A 21,343-nucleotide genomic window follows, 5' to 3' on the forward strand; every position below is an offset into this window, starting at 1 on the left:
TTCTAATTTGGTCTCACTTTCTTTGATGGCCTTTGTTCCATATTCAAACTATAACTATGAACCTCTACAGTACTCCATTTTTTAACAGTCTGAAATATGTTATCACATTAGAAAGGGCTTTTGAAGGGTGAGAATGAGCTAACAGATAATCACATTGTGTGCTCTGCTATGAAAGTCACTTTGGAGGTAATTTTTTAAACAGAAAATAAATCTTCAAATTGGAAGATTTGATATTGATTTAAATTTGGTGAATGTCTTGAGGTTTAATTTCGGAAAATGGATGAATGCAAAAAGAAGCAATATTATTTCAAGACAACACTGAAAATAAAATAAATTGCTTCTGTGCTCTGTTATGATTTCTGTATTTTGTGAGTAGGAAGTGATTAATGCCTGTGAAACTGTGATGTGAAACTTCCACCATTTTAACAGCTTCTAATCCATTTCCTGTCTTCTGCATCAGAGACTCTACACTTATCATTTCATAGATGTTTTATGATATTAAACAGTGAAAAATTTCGATCCAAAGAGGTGAAGTGCAAAGTCAGGAGAAGACCCAAGTAATATCTCCTGTGAACTAACACTGCAAAGCTCCCAGGGCTCTGTGCCACTGTGTGCTGCTGAGCCTTGGAGCAGGCACTGAAGGGTCATCTCCTGGCCAGACTCCAGCCATTTAAGATAACACACTATAGCTTGGCTTGGTTGTTTGCTTTGGTGGCTTAGGGAGATGTTAGAAGCTTTGGAATTGCTGGCCATTCAGATAAACTATTTCAGAGAGTTGTTTTACAGAACTGCATGATTCGGAAAAAAGTTGTGTAAATTATGATCTTTGTATTCCTTTGTAGCTTGCATCTGTCCATTTAGCAAATCAAACACCTGAGAACTCTGTACATTCTCTTTATCTGAAGGAACTGCTGTATAACATCTCATCTCTGACGGTGAGAATGGAGGATGTTTGAATTAATAGACTTCATTTGACATATTCAGAATATTTTAAACCAAATCCTAAGTACATGCAATTTTAAGCCTGCTGATGGATAGCCTTTTAAAAACAAACTTGTCACTTTGACATATCAAGCCTCAAAATGAAGATTACTTTTTGCATATAGAATTTCTCTTTAAGAGTGAGAACTTGCCTTCAAATTGTTCATTGAACATGTAACAGTAAAACTGGTTGCTTTGCTTGTTTGTAGCAGGAACACTTCAACATACATTTTATAAGGCCATATATTAAAAAAAGTCATGAAAGGGCAGGAGGTGTTTAGTTCTGCAGTTTCATTACTGAAAATTGTTATCTTGCTCATCATGGTACTGAAAAAGACATTTTTCTGTATAATAATTTCTGCTGATTTCTTAATCTCATTTTGAATCTGCATTTTATGTCTTAATTCCAGATCAACAGTAGATTACAGGTTTGCACAACTGTAATAAATAGCACACCCCTCACTATGGTGTGTCCAGACTTCCACAGTCTAAGGGTAATTGACTTAAATGTTGGATTGAAAAAAACCCCAGAACTCAGATGTTTGCTAGGTCAGTGCCCTGAAGACTATGTTCACATCTTTCTTTTTCCTGTTCTTGTGAAATTTTTGTTAATTTAATTTTCCAGCTGCGTGAAGAGTGGGTATTGCAGCACTGTGACATTGTCCTTCCATCCCTGTGGTCACCTGTCCAGTTCTGTAACTATCTCCTGTGTGTCTCCATTTCATGGTGAAAGCTCCTTAGGTCAGGAACTTCGTGTGTTTCCTTCCATCTTCTCTGCATTTCCAGACACTTGTGACAGCACTGAGTAAATTGCACTAATGGGCTCAGAGGAAAGCAGTCTGCTAGTTCGAAAATGTGTTCTAAAAGGCTCCACTGTTGATGAATGGGTACCAAAAAATCAGGAAATTACCCTGACAATCCATTTTTGTAGCCTTTCACCTAGGTATGTAGGATGTTAGCTGTCTTTGAGAGGTCTTGTCATATATACCATGGCTTAAGATCTGAAGTCTTGTTTTCTGTTCGTGTATGTAAAGTTAAGCACTTGTATAACCCATGGAGCACTGAGCACCAGTAGTGGCACAATTGCTTACGAGGAAGGAAATTTTCATTACATACAGTATACTGAGTGATGTGTGGAACATGGAATATTTGGTAGCAGATGATTCTACCATTCTGAGTGATTAAATAGATCAGATTAAATAATTTTAAATGTTCATGTGCAATCTAGGCTCTTTTTCTTAGGGTGCACAGTTGTGGTTTCTTAGTTACTGGTATGATCCAAACTAGGTTGAAGAATCTCATTGACTTATTTGGAAGAGATTCTCAAATTGCACTACCTTATTTTCAGTTTGATTTTTTTGACTCTCCCTGCTCATTTTTGATCTGATTAATTAAACCTTTTTCTGGGATGCTTACTTTTTGGGGAGGAAAAAAGGGGGTGGGGTCTAATGACATACAATTACTATTTAGAGAGTAAAACTCTCCAGATTGCATCAAGATGTGAAGGTTCATGAAAGGCAAAGGTCACTTGTGAGTAGTCTGGAGAAAAAAACCCAAGGAAATTAGAGAGGGATTTGTTAAAAATACCTACATATAATCCAGGCCAGAAGAATATTTTTCAGGCAAATTAGTAACTTATTATGATACACTTAATTTGTATTACAGCATAAAATACTATTAATTTTTGAGTTTCTAGAATATTTTACAACTTGTCAAAGAATAATTCTATTAACTCTGAAACCACCTCTTTCCACTGTCCCCTGCTCTTTATCAAGGCACTCTCATATCTTGCTCAGACTGTTCCTTTAGATGGACTTGAGCATCTGCTATGTTCTTTGTCCATGTACAACACTTCCCTCTCCAGCAAGAGTATCCTGCCTCTCCAGTCCCTGGAGGAAAAAAGATCCCTTTCTCTTTTTTCTTTTTTTTGTTTTTGTCTTTTTGGCCTTTCTAGGACAGGACTGTGTGCAATGTATCTCTCCTACAGTCACAGCTTTGTCAGACAGCTGTAAAGATAACATCTCATCTCTTTTTTTCTTGTAGAGCACTTTTCGTCAAAGTGCTTTTTTGTATAAGAATGTGCTAACCTGATGAAGATGCACTCGTTTCTTCTTCACAAGTCTTTCTCCATTTATATGTTAACCATTTTTGTTAAACTACCCTTGAATCTGTATGGTTGAGCAACAAACCTTCACTGGTTTATGTGTATCAGGATTTTCAGGAGGGAAATGGCATATGCAGCAGGAACTGCAATCCCTTTTTGCCTGAGTGTGAATTCAGAGTGAATTCAGAGATTTCTGACAGCTAACTTGCTTCAAAAGTCCCAGTTCAAAAATAGAATGCTTTCTTCTATGTTGTTAAAAGCAATCTATTAGAAACAGGTCTCTCAGGCAGATAGATTACTAGCGAGATATGCCTCCGCATTATTGTAGCTGAACACGGGTTATAGGTTACGCTTCCTTTATAAACAAAAACTTGTCACAGGTATAAGAACTGACTCAGAATTTGATGTAATCATAACCTGAAAATGCTGCTGCTGTTACTGTGCACGATCTGGGTGAGTCCTGCAATCAGCTTTGGCCTGTGACCGGCAAAGGCTGCCTGCAGAGCAGTCTGCTGCAAGTCTTTTCCTTCAGCTGTGCTCTGACCTGAGAGTAGGGCTGGCAATAATAACAACTCAGATGTGAGATAGAAGAAGGTGCTGGGGAGGACCTGGGTCAGAGAACAAAGTAATTTTGGGATGATTTCTTCTCTACAGAATTTTAAAAGACACGTAGGAGCTTGTGGCTGCCAGGGCCTGTGCACTGCCTGTCTGTGCTCTGTGCTCTGTCCAACTGCGCTTTCCTCCTTCCAGCTCCCTTCCCTCAGCAGCAGCCCTTCATGTATTGCTCTGAGATGTGTATTCCTGTCTCTGCCAAGTGATCCATTCCTCTGGTTAGAGAGTTGTTCATCTAAAGGGCAGTTAGAGGAGCAGTTGCAGTTTACCTGGGAAGATTGCAGCTTCCTCAGAAGGGTGGTGTTAGCTTTTCTTGCTTTAGAATTGGAACATCTCATATTACTGCACTGGGGTTGCACAAAGCAGAGAGGTCTAAACAGGGGCAAGTCTACTGCTCCCATGGCTTAGCCTACAATTCACAGCAGCAATTCACTGCTCTGGGTAATGTATCCCCTCAGATGAGATGCAGTGTCTCTCATCTGTCACTTGACATGGTGGGAAGAAAAGCTGGGACTGTCCCATTTCACTGGGCCTTATTTGCCCTTTGGAAAAGAACAAAGGGGAAGGACTTCATCCTATGAAAAATATTTTAGAAAAATCATGTTTTAGAACTGCTTGTGCTTTGATTTTCAGTGAAGTGGTTGATTGAGGATGGGCTACTGAAGAGAAGTCAAGCCATTGTAAAATAATTTTGAATTATTATACACAAACTTAGGTCAGAATAAATTTTAACTTTATTGGTATGGAATAGTGCTTTTGAAAAGTAAAAATCCAAAAGTTTGAATACAGAATACAGTCCCATTACTTTGTTTTCCATATGGCTGATCTATTAATTATCTTTAGAATACCCTAAAGGTGGCCATAAATCTTTACCATCAATTCATATATATGTGCTTAAAAGTTGATTGGTCATGGACCTTGAGTGTTGGTACATGCTATTTAGACCCAAAAGAGTAATCTTTTGAGAAGAATAGGATAGTGTCTATCTAAAGAAAAGCAGTAATTCAGCAGTGTGGTGCAGTTTGGAATTTTATGGTCCACCTTCAGAATACAGTGTATTATAGTAACTTTGGGCAGATAATTTCCTGTGAGTGTAAAATGAATGAAAGTTTTATGAGCTGTTCACTTTTTATTAGCATATCATGGATTGTAAATTATGCTGTATTAGTAAGGGGCTGGTGTTTCTCATAGGGCAATGTTAGTCCTCTTAACATTCTTCCAAATTTATTGAAAGTTTTTAGTCAGTACAGCAAAGAAACAACTGCCAGGCATTTTTTACATTCATAGGAGTCCTTAATTGGCTAACAGACGTACTTCAGTATTATTCCCAGGAACTAAACATGTCTTGTACTCTGGTGGTATTCTTAGCCTGAGAAACAGATACCATGCAATAGCCAGTGAGTCACTGTGCCCAGCACTGCTTTTCCTTCACAGCAGTTTTAAGGAGAACGAATGCTTTGCTTTCCCATCTCTGTGTCTAATTTTAGTATGCCAGTGGGCCCGAGGACTTTCAGGCCACCTTCTCAGATAATGTCATCCAAAACATTCAAACTTCAAAATGGCTGGGTGTTACTGCTGTGCTGTCTGACATTGTATCTGTGTATAAAACATCTCCTGTTCTTTATGGATAAATACACAGGGGCACTAAATGGACATGAGGGAGATTTGTCTTGTTACAAAGTAGAATTTGGCTCCTGGGACATTTGTGACAGTCATAAAAAACCCACAAACTGTTCTATCCTTTTGCATTACTGGGCTATTAAGGGTAAATGTCTGTCTTGAAAGGAAGTTAGATCTTGCAGCTCAAAGTATCTGCTTTTATATTTTCCTAAAAGATGGGTGACTTGTCCAGAACATACTTATATCTCTCTCCCCTATGTTGTGTGTACACACACAGAAAAGAAAAAAAAAAAAAAAGGAAAGGATTTATAAGTAATGCTAAGTAGTTTTGTTAATGCACATCTTGTCCAGCCTTATGACCACGTATATTTGGCATCATAAGTCATGGCTGAATTTCACTTTGCTGTAATTTTCTGCTATTTATAGTAGAAGAAATCCCTTATGCTCTCTATAAATTATTTTAAATAATATATATATATATATATATATAAAAATATACTATTTTAAATAAGTCTTGCAGTCACCAAAAGCAGCAATATAAACTGATCTAAAGCTAGTGTGAGGAACCTAAGCTACACATATAACTGCAGAAAAGAAATGAAAGCTTTTAAAGATCAGTAATGTATTATATTGTAACATACTATATGTTACTGTATGATATTATTATATTATATCAGTAACATATTATATTATGCTTTGAAAACTTGTAAATTTGTTTGAGACCACCTGTCAAAGACAGCATTTGTTTCTTGCAGGCTTTGGTAGAGTAGTGCTGCATGCCCAAAGTCATGTAGAAGTGGGTTTAGAAGTGATGTATTCCCAAGGTTTTTTTCCTAATATTTAACACATTGTTCTTATGTGCTTAAGCTGATCTAAAAATCTTTTTAATACATGTGATTTTTCATGTAGTGCTGTTTTATTGAGGAAAAAAAAAAAGAAAAAGGAATTTTGTGTGACCATAGATGTAAAAAATAGCATTTTGTGTAAATAAATGCTCACTTGAAAAACTGAAAATTTATATGTTTACCAACCCAAAATGTCTTTAAGTTATGTCTGTTGTGTCATGAAGTGGTCATGAAACTGCAGCCATGTTATCAAATGATTATTGGACAATTGCTTTAAAAAACATTAAAAAGTGAAAAAGAGGAAACAGATTATTAGTGTGATTTCAGTTATTTCCCATTTAGTACTAAAAACCTATCAAAGAGTATGTCTGATTTTAATTTTTTACTTAAAATGTGGTTTAAAATGACTCTAAGTTCATTGACCTTTGTGGAGATAGAAAGTGGCAGTATTGATTGAATTCAGTGCTACCTATTTTCATGTCCAAAATGTCCTGTACCCAAATGAAAATCAGAAAAAGAGATAATATAATTTCATTTTGAAAATTAACTCTGCAAAATTATTTTTCCAGAAAGAAAATAATTGAACAGCAATGAACAAAATTTTATATTTACAATAGCTTGATCAATCTTCTCAAGTAAGCAATTCTTTATATATGTAATTGAAAGTGTTTTCATATTTAGTTTCCTGCTATTTATTTTTTTTCCCAGGATATGTCTATGACGAAGTCTCTCTTACATTTTTTTAACACAGGTATCTATTCATTCCAGAACTAATATTTTCTACAACCAGAGACTGAAATGGCATGACTGGAGTTTTAAGTAATTTGGCTTTGACATTTTCACCATTTATTGAGAACTTGGAACAGAATTTGAACTCTATTTCTGCACTATCCTAGGTTATAATGCCATCCTTTCCTAATGAGGGAGGTATGCGAGTCTTGGATTTTTAATATATCCTATGAATTATTCAGTATGCTTGTATTTATAAATTGTGATGGAGTACTGTTTGTATTTTTAGTTAATTTGTATAAATTATTTGAGATATAAAAATGCTGATAGTTACAATATTATTTTTCAAAGATAACCATGGAACTGCTCCTTTGTCTTTGAGTTCGGAACTACCCTATCAGAGCACAATTAAAAGAAAAGTCCGAAAGAAGAAGAAGAATGGAGTCATCACTGCCAATATTGCTGGCACAAAATATGAAATTGGTAGGAAGCTACATATTTTGTTTTCAACCTGATAGCCTTTGATGTGAGACAGTTACTGGTTAATGGAGTGAATCAATGGAATTTGCATCAAGCTGACAGACATTTCTGAAGGAGTTTCTTTTGTAAGAAACCTGGGGTTTTCTTGTAACATTTAATTCATAGCTTTAGATACCGTGCATCTATAATCCCCATCTGTTACTCATATTAATTCCCACTTGTTACATTAAAATTTAAAAACTTAAGTAATCAAAAAGGCTGTGGAAAAACCTTTCAAATATGTGTTATGTATGTGTTTGGAAGTTTACTTAAATCCTTGAAAGATGAGCAGTGTAAATTCAAAGTTAAATACTCTAATTATTATACAAAGGCTTCTCAATAAAATCCATTAATGTTTTGTATTTACATGTTTGGTACTAAAATATTTTTTTCCAAGAATCAGAGTTATGCATGACACATAATCAGTCTTTTTTTAAAAAAAAATTAAAATGCATGCATTTGCAACACTGTACCTTGTCTAAGGAGGCATTTTTGTCCTTATCTGCAGTGACACAGTCATCACTGTTTAAAATTAACTTATGGCATAACCAAGATTAAATCTAACTGTTGTACAAGAAGATTTTTGCTGGATGATTGGGGAATACCTTGAAGCTCTTTGCAGTTCCCATCAGTGGTTGTGCAGATTCCTGCCTCACTGTAAGGTGCTGTAACATTGTAATGGCAGATTTGCAATAGACTGATGGAAATATTGCAAGATAAATAGCTTGCCATGCTAACACTGTTCTCAGACCAAGGGTTCTATATTGGAAGTGTTTAAAATCTTAATTGATTTTTCAAATGTTAAAAATTAGTCTATTTTAGAAATTCAAAAGAGTCCCTAAGTGTGTGATTTCTCCACAGTGCGTGTAGTAATACAAGAAATGGGATTTGTGAAAACGCGTGATGAGGATGAAACAGCAAATCTTATCTGGAGTGATTGTGCTGTGCAGCAAGAGAAGATTGCTGAACTGCGGAACTATCAGGTACAGTGGTAGTTAAGATTTTTGACATGTTACAGCTTCACTCTGAAATGTACCATAATTGTCAGTAACTGCTCAGTTCCATTTGTGTGGAGGGGACAAAAAACTCACACAAACCACAACCAACCAGGCTGTATGAAGGCAGTACCACTGCATAGCTTAAAATCCTGCTCTCTTTTCCAGAGTTATTTGCTCTTACCAATTGGAATCTGGTGTGTAAATATTTGGGGCTGTTCTTTCATGCTTTTTTCTGCCAGCTGAGTATTGTGACTGGTCAGTTTAAAGAAGATATAAAACATCAATTATAAGTTTCTCATAAACTTTGAAGCAGTAAATTGACTTCCAGAGCTCTCTCCACAGTCCCGTGAATAAATATTTTCCTTTTTTACCATTACCTCATGTTTGCATTCTTTGTTTCTAGATCACTTTGTGAGTAAAAGTATGATGGTCTCATATATGCAATTAAATTAATGGACACTTTTATTGATGGAAGAGAAACTTGCAGCATCTTTAGCATTGCTAAGAATAGGTATTATAGTGTAAGATATTATCGTAAATAATTTAGATGTAACACTACTTGTGTTTGCCTGAGCATGCAGTTGAATGTTTTAAATGATTGTAATTAGGTATGCCAGAAAAAATAAAAAGTCTCAATTAATTTTCCTTTTTTTTCTACTTCCTCAGAGAATCAACCATTTTCCAGGAATGGGAGAGATATGCAGAAAGGATTTTCTAGCAAGAAACATGACTAAGTATTATTTCTTTTAATATTAAGAAGTTTTCCACCTGTAGTATTTAATGCAAAAATATACAGAACTATTGCTTTTGAGACTTTTTTTTTTTTTATTAAGAAACTAGGAGAGAATCAAGAATAATTTCCAAAGTTCTTTAATAACTTTAGCTATGATCCTGGATCTGTAGTATTGGAGTGAGCTACTTTATTTCTCCAGTAGACTTCAGTGGAATATTATGTGAGTTCACTTCTCTATCTAAACATTGCAGAATGTAGGTGAGTATTGAATTATTGTACAATAAACCTAGTACATAATATACCCACTATCACATAACAGTAGAACAGAAAAAAATAACTTTATGTGTCTGGATAGTGCATCTGGACTATGCTGTGCAATGTGCTCTTGGATAACCCTGCTTCATCTGGGAGGCTGGACCAGAGGACCCACTGAGGTCTCTTCCAACCTGACCAATTCTGTGACAGTACTTGTTTAAAATAGTTAATGGCTGTGTTTCTGTGTATATCAAATTTAAAAAACGTGAAGCATCTTACTCTTTATATAAAAAATAGTCAGTAAGGCTCATTTGTCTAATTAAAAATTCTTCTCACTCTAGCTGATTAACTGGGTTCTAAGGAATTATCCTAGCTGAGAATCTGTGAGCAAGCCTTGTAAGAAAACAATAGTAAATAATGATCTGATAGCCTGATAGTAAGGAAAGGTTTGAGGGTAAATATATGTCAACATTTTAATCTAGTCTAAATTAGTTTGTAGAGCAAATATTAATAGAGTTAATCTTTTGGCCCTCAACCTGACTTGCACAACTTAACTGCTAACAGAACAGAATATGTTTTCGTTTGAATGTAATTAATGTGGTATTTTTTCTCTCTCTCTCTCTCTCCCTCTCTCTCTCTCTCTCTTTCTCTCTCTCTCTCTCTCTCTTTCTCTCTTTTAATTTCTTTCTCATTCCTATTTTGTAACTAGAACATATAACACATAGAATGTATGCAACTATTATTATGGAAATACTGTGTGCATTGCTGTGGTGTCTCCATGTCCTACGTGTGGACCAGAGCTCCTCTGTGTCAGTGGTGCTGCACAAGCTCTTTTCACTGCCCCTCTCAGACTGAAAATAAAAACACAGAGATATCACACGGAGGCAAACGGCTGTTTGGAGAGGTCTTGGAAACAATCAGTCAGCTTGGTACACAGTGGTACCTCTGTGTACTGCTGCAGTTATGTGATCTTTTTAAAAATATGGAAAATGGAAAAAAAGGCTCTTGTTATCATCCACACATTCTTTCAAATACAGTCTGATGATACCTCTCTCACCCTACTGAATTCTGAGTCCAAAACACAGTTTAAAGTTACTCTGTGCTGAGATTGCACATATAGATAGGATGAGAATAATTTCTCTTACACTCTAACTCCACGTCAAACACTGATGTTGTGACTTCACTTAATATCAATAGATATAACAGGGCTTAATCAGTTGGTTTCTTTTCTCAGTACTGGCTCTCACAACTCAATTCTTAGTATTCATACTTTATAAAAATCAAAATGATATGCCTTGAGATTGCTGGTGAAATCATAAGTCAGTGGGATATGTGCTTGAGCAGACTCTTGACTGTAGAATTCAGGATTTTGTTTCCTACAGCTCTTGTTGTGTCTTAAAATTTGAATGTGAAGAAACACTAATTCTCTTGTCTTGTTTACTGCTGCATGCCATCTTTTCTATTCCCATTACTTACTCTACTGATTACTATCATTGAGAGATATTGAAACTATATTGAGAATTGGTAGAGAGTAGACTTTTTTCTACTTCCATGTTACTTGTACTGATTTCACCCTTCCATTTTATGCAAGTCGTTGGGAATAAAGTGAAAGAACAAATCTACCTTGCTTTGAGAGGAAAATACTATTTAGGAGGTAATGCACTTCAAGAGTTCTTTTTGCAGGCAATATCCAGGCACTCTGGATCACAGGACAATGTGGAATGCAGAAAGGTGCAAGGGAACAGTGTAATATGTAACACGTGTAATATGAAAGAAGACAACTCAGCAAAGAAAGTGTAGGAGCACAGAATACTGGAACAGATGGAAAGAGGAATGTAATTGAGAAAAAAAGGCAGGCATGAACATAATTTTCCTGGATAATAATCAGAACACAGAAAAGAAAAAAGTAAAAACAGAAGTGCCATTGTAGGGACAACTAGATCCTAAGAGACCGTTGTGAAGGGTCTCTTAGAAGAGAGCTCCTCTTGTGAAGGATAATGTGGTTACAAAATGAATTCAGTGAATGAGGGAGAAAGGGCACAGGATGAGTGGGAAGGGACACAGATCCATCTATGTGATATTGTTTTTTCCAACACTCTTGTTGATTATATTTAAAATGTTCATGAACGGACCATGGATCAAGAGTCATTCTCATCCATACATACCTACTAACTCTTCATATGTGAGAAGTCAAAGGATTTTAAAATTTAGGCAGTGGAATCTGCATTATTAGACTGAAGGTTGTGCATTTAGCAAGCCATGTTTTGTTCAACACCATTGATTCTTTTGTACAGAAAGCATTCTGAGATCAAGAGCACAGTCTGACCACATTTGTGAGCTAAAATAGTATTCAGAAGAACAATAATTTGCTATTTATTTCTCAGATCTCCTGATAAGGACAGCAGTGGCTAAAGGATAGAGCAGCACAGTGATAAAGTGGTTACTCATAGTAGTGGACAACCCATGTGCTGAAAAATAGGGTTATTGTAATTGAAAAGGCTTTGATTCCACAGGCTACTTAATGATGTTCCTAAGCCCTTTCTGAACAGGGCCTTGCAGGAAAAGAACAGAGCAGAATTCTTTTTTTTGAAAGTTTTAGTAAGCCCCAGAACCTATAAACAATGCTGACATATTCCACTTCATAATATTGTTTATAATCCTCCCAATTATGCATTAAAAAGAAAAGGCATATAGAACTGATATAATTTCAGTCACAAAATAATATCAATATGTCAGGAATATCTTGAAGCTATATTCAATGAGTAGGGAGTGTGTGTATTGAAACCCTTGAGTAAGTTAAATGGCAGGTCTCTAGCACATAATGGCATGCATATGATAAATAATCTGGAGAGGGATTTAAACTAACACAGAAATTGCTTTTTGCCTAAAAATAGGATAATTTCTGCCTAGATAGGGTACTCAGTTGGCAAAGTAATAACATTTGCAAAGACAGAGCAGATGGAGAGTAGTTTAACAATATGAATGAATCAGAAATTATAATGTCTACTTCTGGTTTCAAAAAGTTTTTCTGAGTATTTAGTGGCTTTCATTGAACTAGATTTGTAAGAATAATAGTTACAATGAAGCTGCAGAAGCTCTGAACCTCATGCAATACTGCTGTAGCTGTTGTGGTTTCTGCAGAGTGTTTGTTGGGTATTTGGCTACAGTTTGGTGACAGCATATCCATTATACCAGTAGGGCTTGGCTGCAGTCCTAGCCCTACACATGTGGCTGAGAGCTGTTTTTTCCATTAGTATTTTAGCCACTTAAAGAAAAAGTATCTGCCCAGGAGTATTATGTAAGCTCATGGTAGAAATGAAAAATGGAAATGATGTTGCCTCTTTTACATGTTAGTTATGCTGATGCTATTAGTTTTCAATACAAAAGGAGAAATATACGTAAATCTGTATTTGATGAAAAAGTATTAAACTTTACCATAATGTCATTTAAAAAAAAATAAAATCAAAGTTGGGGAACTTCCTGTATCAGTTAATTTCTTTTTAAACTTCCAGTTCCTTTCTGTTGGTCTGTGGATATTTGTATTTTAGACATGTTCACTCTAAGCTACAGAGTAGATGTGAGTTACCTGAACTAATTTCATATGAGGTTCTGTATGAAGGAAGTTTCAGGTACTCTGAGTACCTGAAACAAGCAAGCTGCACGAGGATGTAACTCAGCAAAGACTAAATTTATCCAGTTGTGAACTATGACACCAGTGTGCATAGTACCACCAAATCCCCATTGCTCCTGTACCGTGGCTGATAACAAGCATTAAAGCAACCCATGTGGTGTGGGTATATCTTCTTGCCTGCCACATACACAGCTCTGGGTGCTGGAAACTCCTGCTTCCTGAATTCTTTACCATTCTTCTTATTCCATTTTGCTTCACAGACAGCAGAGGTATAGAATGAGACATACTCACTACCTCAGCTGCCACAGCTATTAAAGTAGGGAGACCAGGACCTTGCTACATCCTTTCCCCTGATTCAGAGTTTGATTCCCTATTTTTATTTTAGCTCTTTTAGTTCTTCTGTTACACCCCTTCACCCTTCCTCCCTCCCTGCTTGGTCTTGCTTTGAATGTCTTTGCTTTCTTTTGATTGAATTAGGTGCTCTTGGAATCTTAATCCAAATATACTGGGACCAGACACTAATCAAAGCTTGTGTGATTTGTCCTATATTGGAGATGAATGAGTTGCTTGGCCTATGTCAAAGTCTATTTACTGAAATTCTTTATTTTTAAAATTCTTTCAGAAGGAACAAAAAGCTCTTCCTTAATTGCTTCCATTTTAATTTTCATTTCAGTCTTTTTTTTGCACCCAAGAAGAAACTCCAAATGTCCCAACTCCTCTTTTTCGTGTCTGTTGGTCCTCATACCTCCCCAGACACTACCAATCTGAAAATTAAAATACTTCCCAAATACCACCACCCCCCTGTCCACCCCCTCCCCCCCAAAAAAATCCATGTTTTGTTTTAAGTTAAATATTTCTAAGAATAGGAATATCATTAAGTCATTTGAGTAACTGGCCAAAAATTGTAACAGGAGTGAGATGGATGCCAAGAAATGAGATGGATGCCAGACAAAATAAGCACATAAGCAAAAAATGCTCAAAATAATCTGCTTTTGAATATAACACATATGGATATGTAATAGACCTCTGAGTATTCTTAAAGAAATTAGCAAAAGTTTGCTTTCATATTACAGAATTTTGCTAAAAAAGTTCCCTTATCAAATTGTCATAAGTGCTTTTTAATCTTGCGGATTGAAACATCAAAATAGTCAAAGGATTTTAACTCAATTACCCTTTTCTTGCAGAATGATCAAGAGTCAGCCTCAGGAGTACAGTTTCATTCCTCGAACATGGATCTTTCCTGCAGAATACACACAATTTCAGAACTATGTAAAAGAATTGAAGAAGAAACGTAGACAGAAAACTTTCATAGTCAAACCAGCTAATGGTGCAATGGGACATGGGTGAGTTGTGAGATAACTTCAGTCTTCTTAGCTGTCAAAGGTGAAATCCAGTGCTACTTCCAACATTAACAGAAGCTATATTAGTATTAGTAAGCTGTATTGTGTATTAGTAAGAAGATTCTTTTTCAAGTTGTGTGAAAGTCAGTGTATTGGGTGAAGGCTTCACAACCCTTAAATTGAAGTAATTATTAAGAACAGAGTTATTTTATTTTGAATTTTTCTGCTGTGCTTAGATTTATAGGGTGAGATTTTATTTGGCATAAATGGCAGGGTATTGGTGGCTGAAGGCTGCTGGGACGCTGTGTGGGAGGTCAGGATCTTTCACAGCTTTAAAACCAGCCCAAACACCCCATTGTGTTCCCAAACTGCAGCCAGTCAGAGAAGCAGAAATGTGTTTGAGAGCAGCAGCCACAAGGTGTAGGAGAGACAGAGGAGATGCTGTTGGGGATGTGGCTGGATGTGCACTCTTGGAAGCAGGGCACACTCCTGAAGAGACTGCAACCTGCAGTTGAGTTGAAGAAGTTTTGTTGGTGACAGGAATGCACAGTAAAAATCCAATGAAACAAATACTGCTATTGCATTTTGAGTTGTTTTTTTCTTAGGTATTTTAGTTTTAGCTTTTATTGCTTTTAATATCAATTTGAATTATACAGTATAGTAAAGCTCTTAGTTTCTCAGCATGTTAGAATTACTATAAAAGAATAGTATAGAATTCTATATTTTATAGAATTACTATAAAAGTAAGGGTCCCAAACTTTTCCATTTCCTCATTTTTCAGTCCTCTTGATAAGGGCAAATATAAGCTAAAGGGAAAGGTACCAGCATAGTTCGGAGAGATTTCTGCAAAGTACTTCACTCTGTTAGGAGTATTCAGCACTTACGTATAATAAATAATAGAGAATTAAGGCAGCATTAAGGTTCTGGGAATTTCAGGTTAATAATTGTATACTGAAAATATTAGATTTTAAAGTTATTAAAAGTCTACATAGTTAGAGACTGGAAATTCATTGTTCATATGCAAACCTTTTTCCATTCTGATGTAAGGAAACTGGAAATACAGAAATACTGAGCTTAATCTGTGCCATCCTCAGTCACACAGGTCATGTCCTGCTTTGCAAACTTCATCACCTAAGGTTAGCACTGAAAGTTCTTTGCAGTCTGTACCTCGGGCAGAAGTTGTGACAAAGTCTGGAAGTCTATTTTTAGAGCTGCATGGGTAATAATCACAGAAGCTGGAGACTGGTCGTTCTGCCAAATAATTTCTAAGTGTAGAGCAAACCCATTATTACAAATTGTTGAATCAAAGCAAGCAGAAAGTTACTTTGAAATGGCTCATTGCCTTTTTTCATGTAGTGAAGCACAATAGAGGACAGGAAAGCAAAATCCTTGTAAGGGAATGGAACTTCTCTGCTCTAAAAATCAGATATCTAAGTCTCTTTCTCCAGATAGACTTTAGCCTCACTAATTGGCTGGATGACCATGATAATCTGTTTCAAAGAGTAATGTCCAAGTTTTCAAATAACTTTATTTTTTACCAGGATCTCTTTAATAAGAAATGGAGAAAAGTTACAAGCTCAGGATCATTTAATTGTTCAGGAATATCTTGACAAACCATTTCTTATGGAAGGCTACAAGTTTGATTTACGTGTGTATATTCTTGTAACCTCTTGTGATCCATTAAAAGTATTTTTATATCATGATGGACTGGTGAGAATGGGCACGGAGAAGTATCACCCCCCCAGTGACTCAAATTTGGTAAGTTGAAGTTCATTTCAATTTATTGCTTATGGTGTAGACTTTAACCTGTGTAGTTTTTGCAGTTAATAAAATTGATCCAACTGGGACTTGAGTTCATCTGGATAAACTTTGTCATTGTCACTGAAGAGAAAAAAAATTTATGTGAAAGCTAGTTAACACATACTTTTCTACCAAAATCACAAGTATAGCCACATTATTGCTTATATAAAAAAAAATTCTATGAGTTTGCATGCATGTATGCTAAAGAGTTTAAATATATTCTAGAGGAAAGCAAAATATATCAACCCAAAAAATAAAGAAAATCAAATCACTTTAAGAACAGGCACATTGCTTTTATGTTCATCTGAGACTGAGGCTGGGGAGGCGGGTCATGATAAGGTTTATCTCCTGCTAGATCATATATTAGCATCCATGAAGTTTGGAGCCTTTTCTGAGGGTTCTGCCAGGTTCCAGCCACTGCTGGGAACTCAGGCAGAAAGGAGAGCACTGTAAGGGACCAGTGCTCACTGCAGTCCCTGAACATGAGGGAATCTCCAGCTGCTGCTGCTGTTTGTCAGTGACTGCTTCAGCAGGACAGGAGTATGTACTTGACAGCTATAGGGGGATTCAGTAGGGCTGCTATAAACATAGAGAAAACCAAGAAATGGTAAGGATCATGATAAAGATTTTGCACAATTTCCTCCTCTTGTTCCACTGTATAGCATGTTGCCCTATTGGGGGGTGTAAACCCTTCTCTTTTGGCTCAGATCAAAATGCAGATGTCTAGGGAAGAAGTAGATTTGCAGCATTGGAAGGTATTAGTAGATTTAGGCTTGGTATACCTCACTCTGTTCTCCATTGCTTTTAGAGCAGCTTCTGTGTAATTATGTAACAGAAAACACTGTAGAGCCTTTTTGCCTATGTGAAACTTAAAATTGCGACTATTGCTTTGTGTGCCTTTGAAAAACGCAGGTACAATTTGAAGCCCAGTACAAATGCTATATTTGGAAGTGTTCCAGTACTATATCTGGAATAGTTTGCTTTTAGTATTTGTGTATTGCTGCTAATCTTGGCATTAGCAGCACTGAAATATGCTCTGAGTGGATAAACAGAGCAGGCAGTTGTTTCTATGTTCTCAGAACTGCTCATGGTGGAGGTTATCTATTGTGTGAAATAACCTGCTTGTCACTAATGACATTGTTTTTTGGATGACATTTTTCCACAGTGACATTGTTCCAAATAACTTTGGACTATCAGTTCATATGTACAAGCTTTTTTTTAATTTTTTTTTTTGTCTAACAAATAATTACTTTTGTCTGAAATAATTTGAATTTCATGGAAAGGTGACTCAAAACCAATACATTTCAGAATGATTCTTAAAGGAGTGATGAAGCCATGGGAGAAATTCATTGCTTCTAGTGATACTACAATATATTGTTAACTAGCTTGCAATTAAATTGGTTTCGGCAATTTCATTAAAGTTTTTAAAGATAAGGAAGTGTAGTGAGATAAGTCACAGCAGAAGGCTTGTGTTATCTATTAAAGATGAATTGGAACAGAAGGCTTATGGTCACCTTAGAATATCATCTACTCTCATGTATATAATCAAACATGACAGAGAACTGTCACTGTGATGAGGACAGACATCGCCATGGTGTAAGTGAAAAGCTGAATTAATCTCTAGGAGATAATGGAAATGTACGGATCATGATTTATAAATTGGCCTTGGAAAGGGAATGCTTTCTTTACATTCAAATGATAATGTGAGTCTATTGCTGGTGACATTTTGCTCCATAAAGGAACTATGGCACTCAGTCATTTATGTAATGTGTGTTTTGAAATTTACCTCCCTCTGATGTATGGCTACCAGCCAGTTAAAAATGAGCAATTTTGGCAGATATCAGCATGGCAGATGAGTTTATATGTAAAAGATAGTTTAAAGTATCACTATCATGAGAACACTTCTCCTAAGTAAGCTACAGTGAAAACTGAAATGTGGGATTGTCTATGAAGCAGATGTCAGAGTGTTTTTTAGCACTTTTAAAGTAGCACTTCAAAATACCATCTTTATTGTTTGCTTCTTGTGGAATGTAATCATTCTCTAAGTTATGATAATTGCTCTTTACTTTTTTAGGTAGTTGTTTACATACAGACCTGTAAAAATGGCAGATACATTATCTAACCAGATGTGGAGTGGTAGATCAGTTTACTGCAACTGGCTTAAGTAGAAGCCCAGTTTTTGTTGTAAGAAGGCTACAGAGCATTCAGTCATCAGAAACACTAAACCTGTACATAGTGTATTTGCAAATATGAGCTGTTTGATTATGTCATTATTGATTGAATGTAAATTTTTCTTTACTTGATTTTGAATTGACTGTTTCATAATTGTTTTTAAAGTTTTTTAAGTGTCCTTTCTTCCTTTTTTTTTTAGAGTCAATTGTATATGCATCTGACTAACTACTCTGTCAATAAACATAATGAGCACTTTGAACGGGATGAAACAGAAGACAAAGGAAGCAAACGCTCCATAAAATGGTTTACTGAGTTTCTAGAAACAAATAATCTCGATGTCTCCAAATTCTGGAGTGATATTTCAGTAAGATAGACTAAATCAGTTTTCTTTATTTTGTGTATTTTTAGAAAATTAATTGCTTCTGCCATCTGCTTTACTGCAATTCAGAATGATTTTTGAGACTTTATTAATCCAAATTCTCAGCAGTGGATGTCACAAAGAACATACTATAAACTATTATTATGTTTTTTAAAAGACTAAATTCATAATCTGATTATAAATTTAATGTTAGCATTTTTCTGAGGCTCAAAAGTCCTTTCAAACAGTTATTCACATAAGTAATATGATTCAAAGGAATCATGCCATTTAAGTTCTTGGAGACTTTATTTTAGTGTATAAAGTGAATTTTATGTGTGAATATTTACGAAATTTTAGTCAGTGTTGCAAATATCTATGTACTTAATCAAGCACCATTGAAGTGTTCTGTTACCGGTGTCTTCAGATGAGGAATAGACTTCAGATTATTGGATTTGTATGATTCTGAGGACACTTACCAGAAATTACACTGCAAAATGAAATGGATTGAAGATTGGCTGTACTACACTTCATTGCCAGTTTGCTTTTATTATTTAGCTTATTACAAGTCTCAAAGTTTGTATGTACCATGGAAAGCATAACAATATATCTAGAACTATATAAAATTATACATGGTACTACATAGGAATAGTTTGTTTATTATAGACTATTTCTTTGGAATTTTAAATCTTTTCTTTTTCTAGTAGATATGTAAACGAAATTTAAAATATTAAAACATGAAGCACTGTAGTTCAGTAAATGCTGGTGTTTTCTCTGAATTTTTCTGAAACAAATCCCTGCAGGAGTTGGTGGTGAAGACTCTGATAGTTGCAGAGCCACATGTTCTTCACGCTTATCGCATGTGCAGGCCAGGGCAAGCCCCAGGAAGTGACAGTGTCTGCTTTGAAGTCCTGGGATTTGATATTCTGCTGGACAGAAAACTAAAACCATGGCTCCTAGAGGTAAATCTCTTTATACAGATGTAAAGCAAGTTTTTAGCAGTAAAGTTAATTATGCCCCAGCTGAACACATATCTGTGTAAGAAAACTTGCAAAGAAAATCTGTGCACAGTTGTTGAGTACATAAATGGTGCTTTTCTTCAACATCCATACAGAAGGGCGGTGATCACCTTGCAGTGATTTTTGATACTGAAAGAAAGGTAATTGTTTTCCTGGACTGATGTTGCATTTCAGATGTTTTTGAAAGTTTTAATGACAAATTTAATGGTAATGTAGTTGTTATTGTAGCTGGAGGACCTTGATTATAGCAAGTGGGTGCTATGTAGATTTCCTTCATGGGTATGGCTATGTAATATGGCCCTGGTAACTTTTATGAATGCATGCTTTTAATTTTCTCATTTTTGGGGATATGTGTTCCTTTCATCTCCTGTGCTTTTTAAAAGCAGAGAAAACTGATTTGATATACAGGAAATTCTGCAAACAATTGGTATGATGGGACTGGAAGAAACAATTCTTTGATATATTAGTGGTACACATTTTCAACCAGGAGTGTTTGAGATTTGTCTGTTATGTCTCTTATATTGCCCTATTAATAACATATAGATGAAGTTCACTTGTCTTTTTTCAGGTTGTCTTATTCCATTCTGTTAACTGGCTGGGAGGCTGTGCAACTTGGGGAGTAAAGCAAAATGTATTCAAAATCTCTCTATTGACAGCAAGCCATGAATATGATTTGGCTACTGATGAACAAAATGTATACAGTTAATTTACTGAATTATAACCTCATTTTCAGGCCATTAATGCTGTCAAAAGTTGTTTTGTCATGCTTATTTCTCTCAGGAGTTCATTATAGTTTTAATTTGAAAAATAAAATTCCTCTACTGTTGCCATGCAGACATAGCATATTTGGTGGCTTTGATGTTCTTGCCAAAAGCAGCACATGACATGAACTTAGTCTGTACTACATCAACATCTTCTGTTTCTGTCCAGTGAAGCTTGCTGTCCCTTTGATTTAGCACTGCACTTTCAGATTATCATCTATAGTTTGCCTGTAGCTTGCATATTGCTGTGTGTAGTTATTTAAGTGCAGACTGAAGGGTCTGTGTAACATTTCATTCAGCCTTGTAGCAAATGCTGTGAGAATGGTGAGTCAGCCAGCATAGGGAGTCCATTCTGAAGGACACCTCTCTGTCTCCTCTCATGTTTCCATGAGGTATGGAGATTTTGGGGGGTTTGAGTCACCACTTACAGGTCTCAGAGGAGAATCTTACAGGTCTCAGGAGAATCATACAATCCCAGAACTCTTTGCATATGAGGGAGTAAAGCAGTAAATGCTCCTCTGGTATTTTGAGTTGCTGAAGAATACTTCAGGATTTGGAACTGTGTACCTGGTTATTACTTTTTTTTAAATGCAAAAGTCTAAGTATTTCCTTTTCTGCTTTTGGTAATACAGGTATCCTTCAACTTATTATGTCAGACAGACTAACCCAAACTAACCAAAATTTCAAACTTTGAAACTTATTCATTTTGTGCACTCGTTTACTATTTTTTACTTTGCTTGTTCATGCTTTTTTGCGGCATTTCCAACAGAATATGTAGATGCATGCAGACTGTATGTATACTGTGTGTAGTGTAGTAAAGGTCAAATCTGCAGTGTATATACGTAGACTATACATAATATATGTAGTCT

General features: G+C 35.8%; 1 protein-coding gene across 26 annotated transcripts in view; it reads left to right on the forward strand.

Annotated features, from left to right (window-relative positions):
• Positions 1-21,343, forward strand: part of TTLL7 (tubulin tyrosine ligase like 7) — a 66,252-nt gene that overhangs the window by 13,474 nt on the left and 31,435 nt on the right. For 17 of the 26 annotated variants that reach the window (XR_015290362.1, XR_015290368.1, XR_015290370.1 and 14 more), the window contains 8 exons: positions 6,914-7,089; positions 7,243-7,374; positions 8,272-8,393; positions 9,075-9,142; positions 14,212-14,370; positions 15,909-16,125; positions 18,539-18,703; positions 19,498-19,656. Coding sequence is in view for 15 of the 26 variants with exons in the window: in XM_086901595.1 (XP_086757721.1) it covers positions 7,065-7,089; positions 7,243-7,374; positions 8,272-8,393; positions 9,075-9,142; positions 14,212-14,370; positions 15,909-16,125; positions 18,539-18,703; positions 19,498-19,656 (1,047 nt within the window). In the remaining 11 variants the exon portion in view is untranslated. Of the gene's footprint in view, positions 1-6,731; positions 6,798-6,913; positions 7,090-7,242; positions 7,375-8,271; positions 8,394-9,074; positions 9,143-14,211; positions 14,371-15,908; positions 16,126-18,538; positions 18,704-19,497; positions 19,657-21,343 lie in introns of all 26 variants that reach the window. The other 9 variants (XR_015290364.1, XR_015290366.1, XR_015290372.1 and 6 more) reach the window with 1 other exon arrangement.

This window comes from Cyanistes caeruleus, chromosome 9 (assembly GCF_971803275.1).
Source record: "Cyanistes caeruleus chromosome 9, bCyaCae1.hap1.1, whole genome shotgun sequence".
Classification (NCBI taxonomy): Eukaryota; Metazoa; Chordata; class Aves; order Passeriformes; family Paridae; genus Cyanistes; species Cyanistes caeruleus.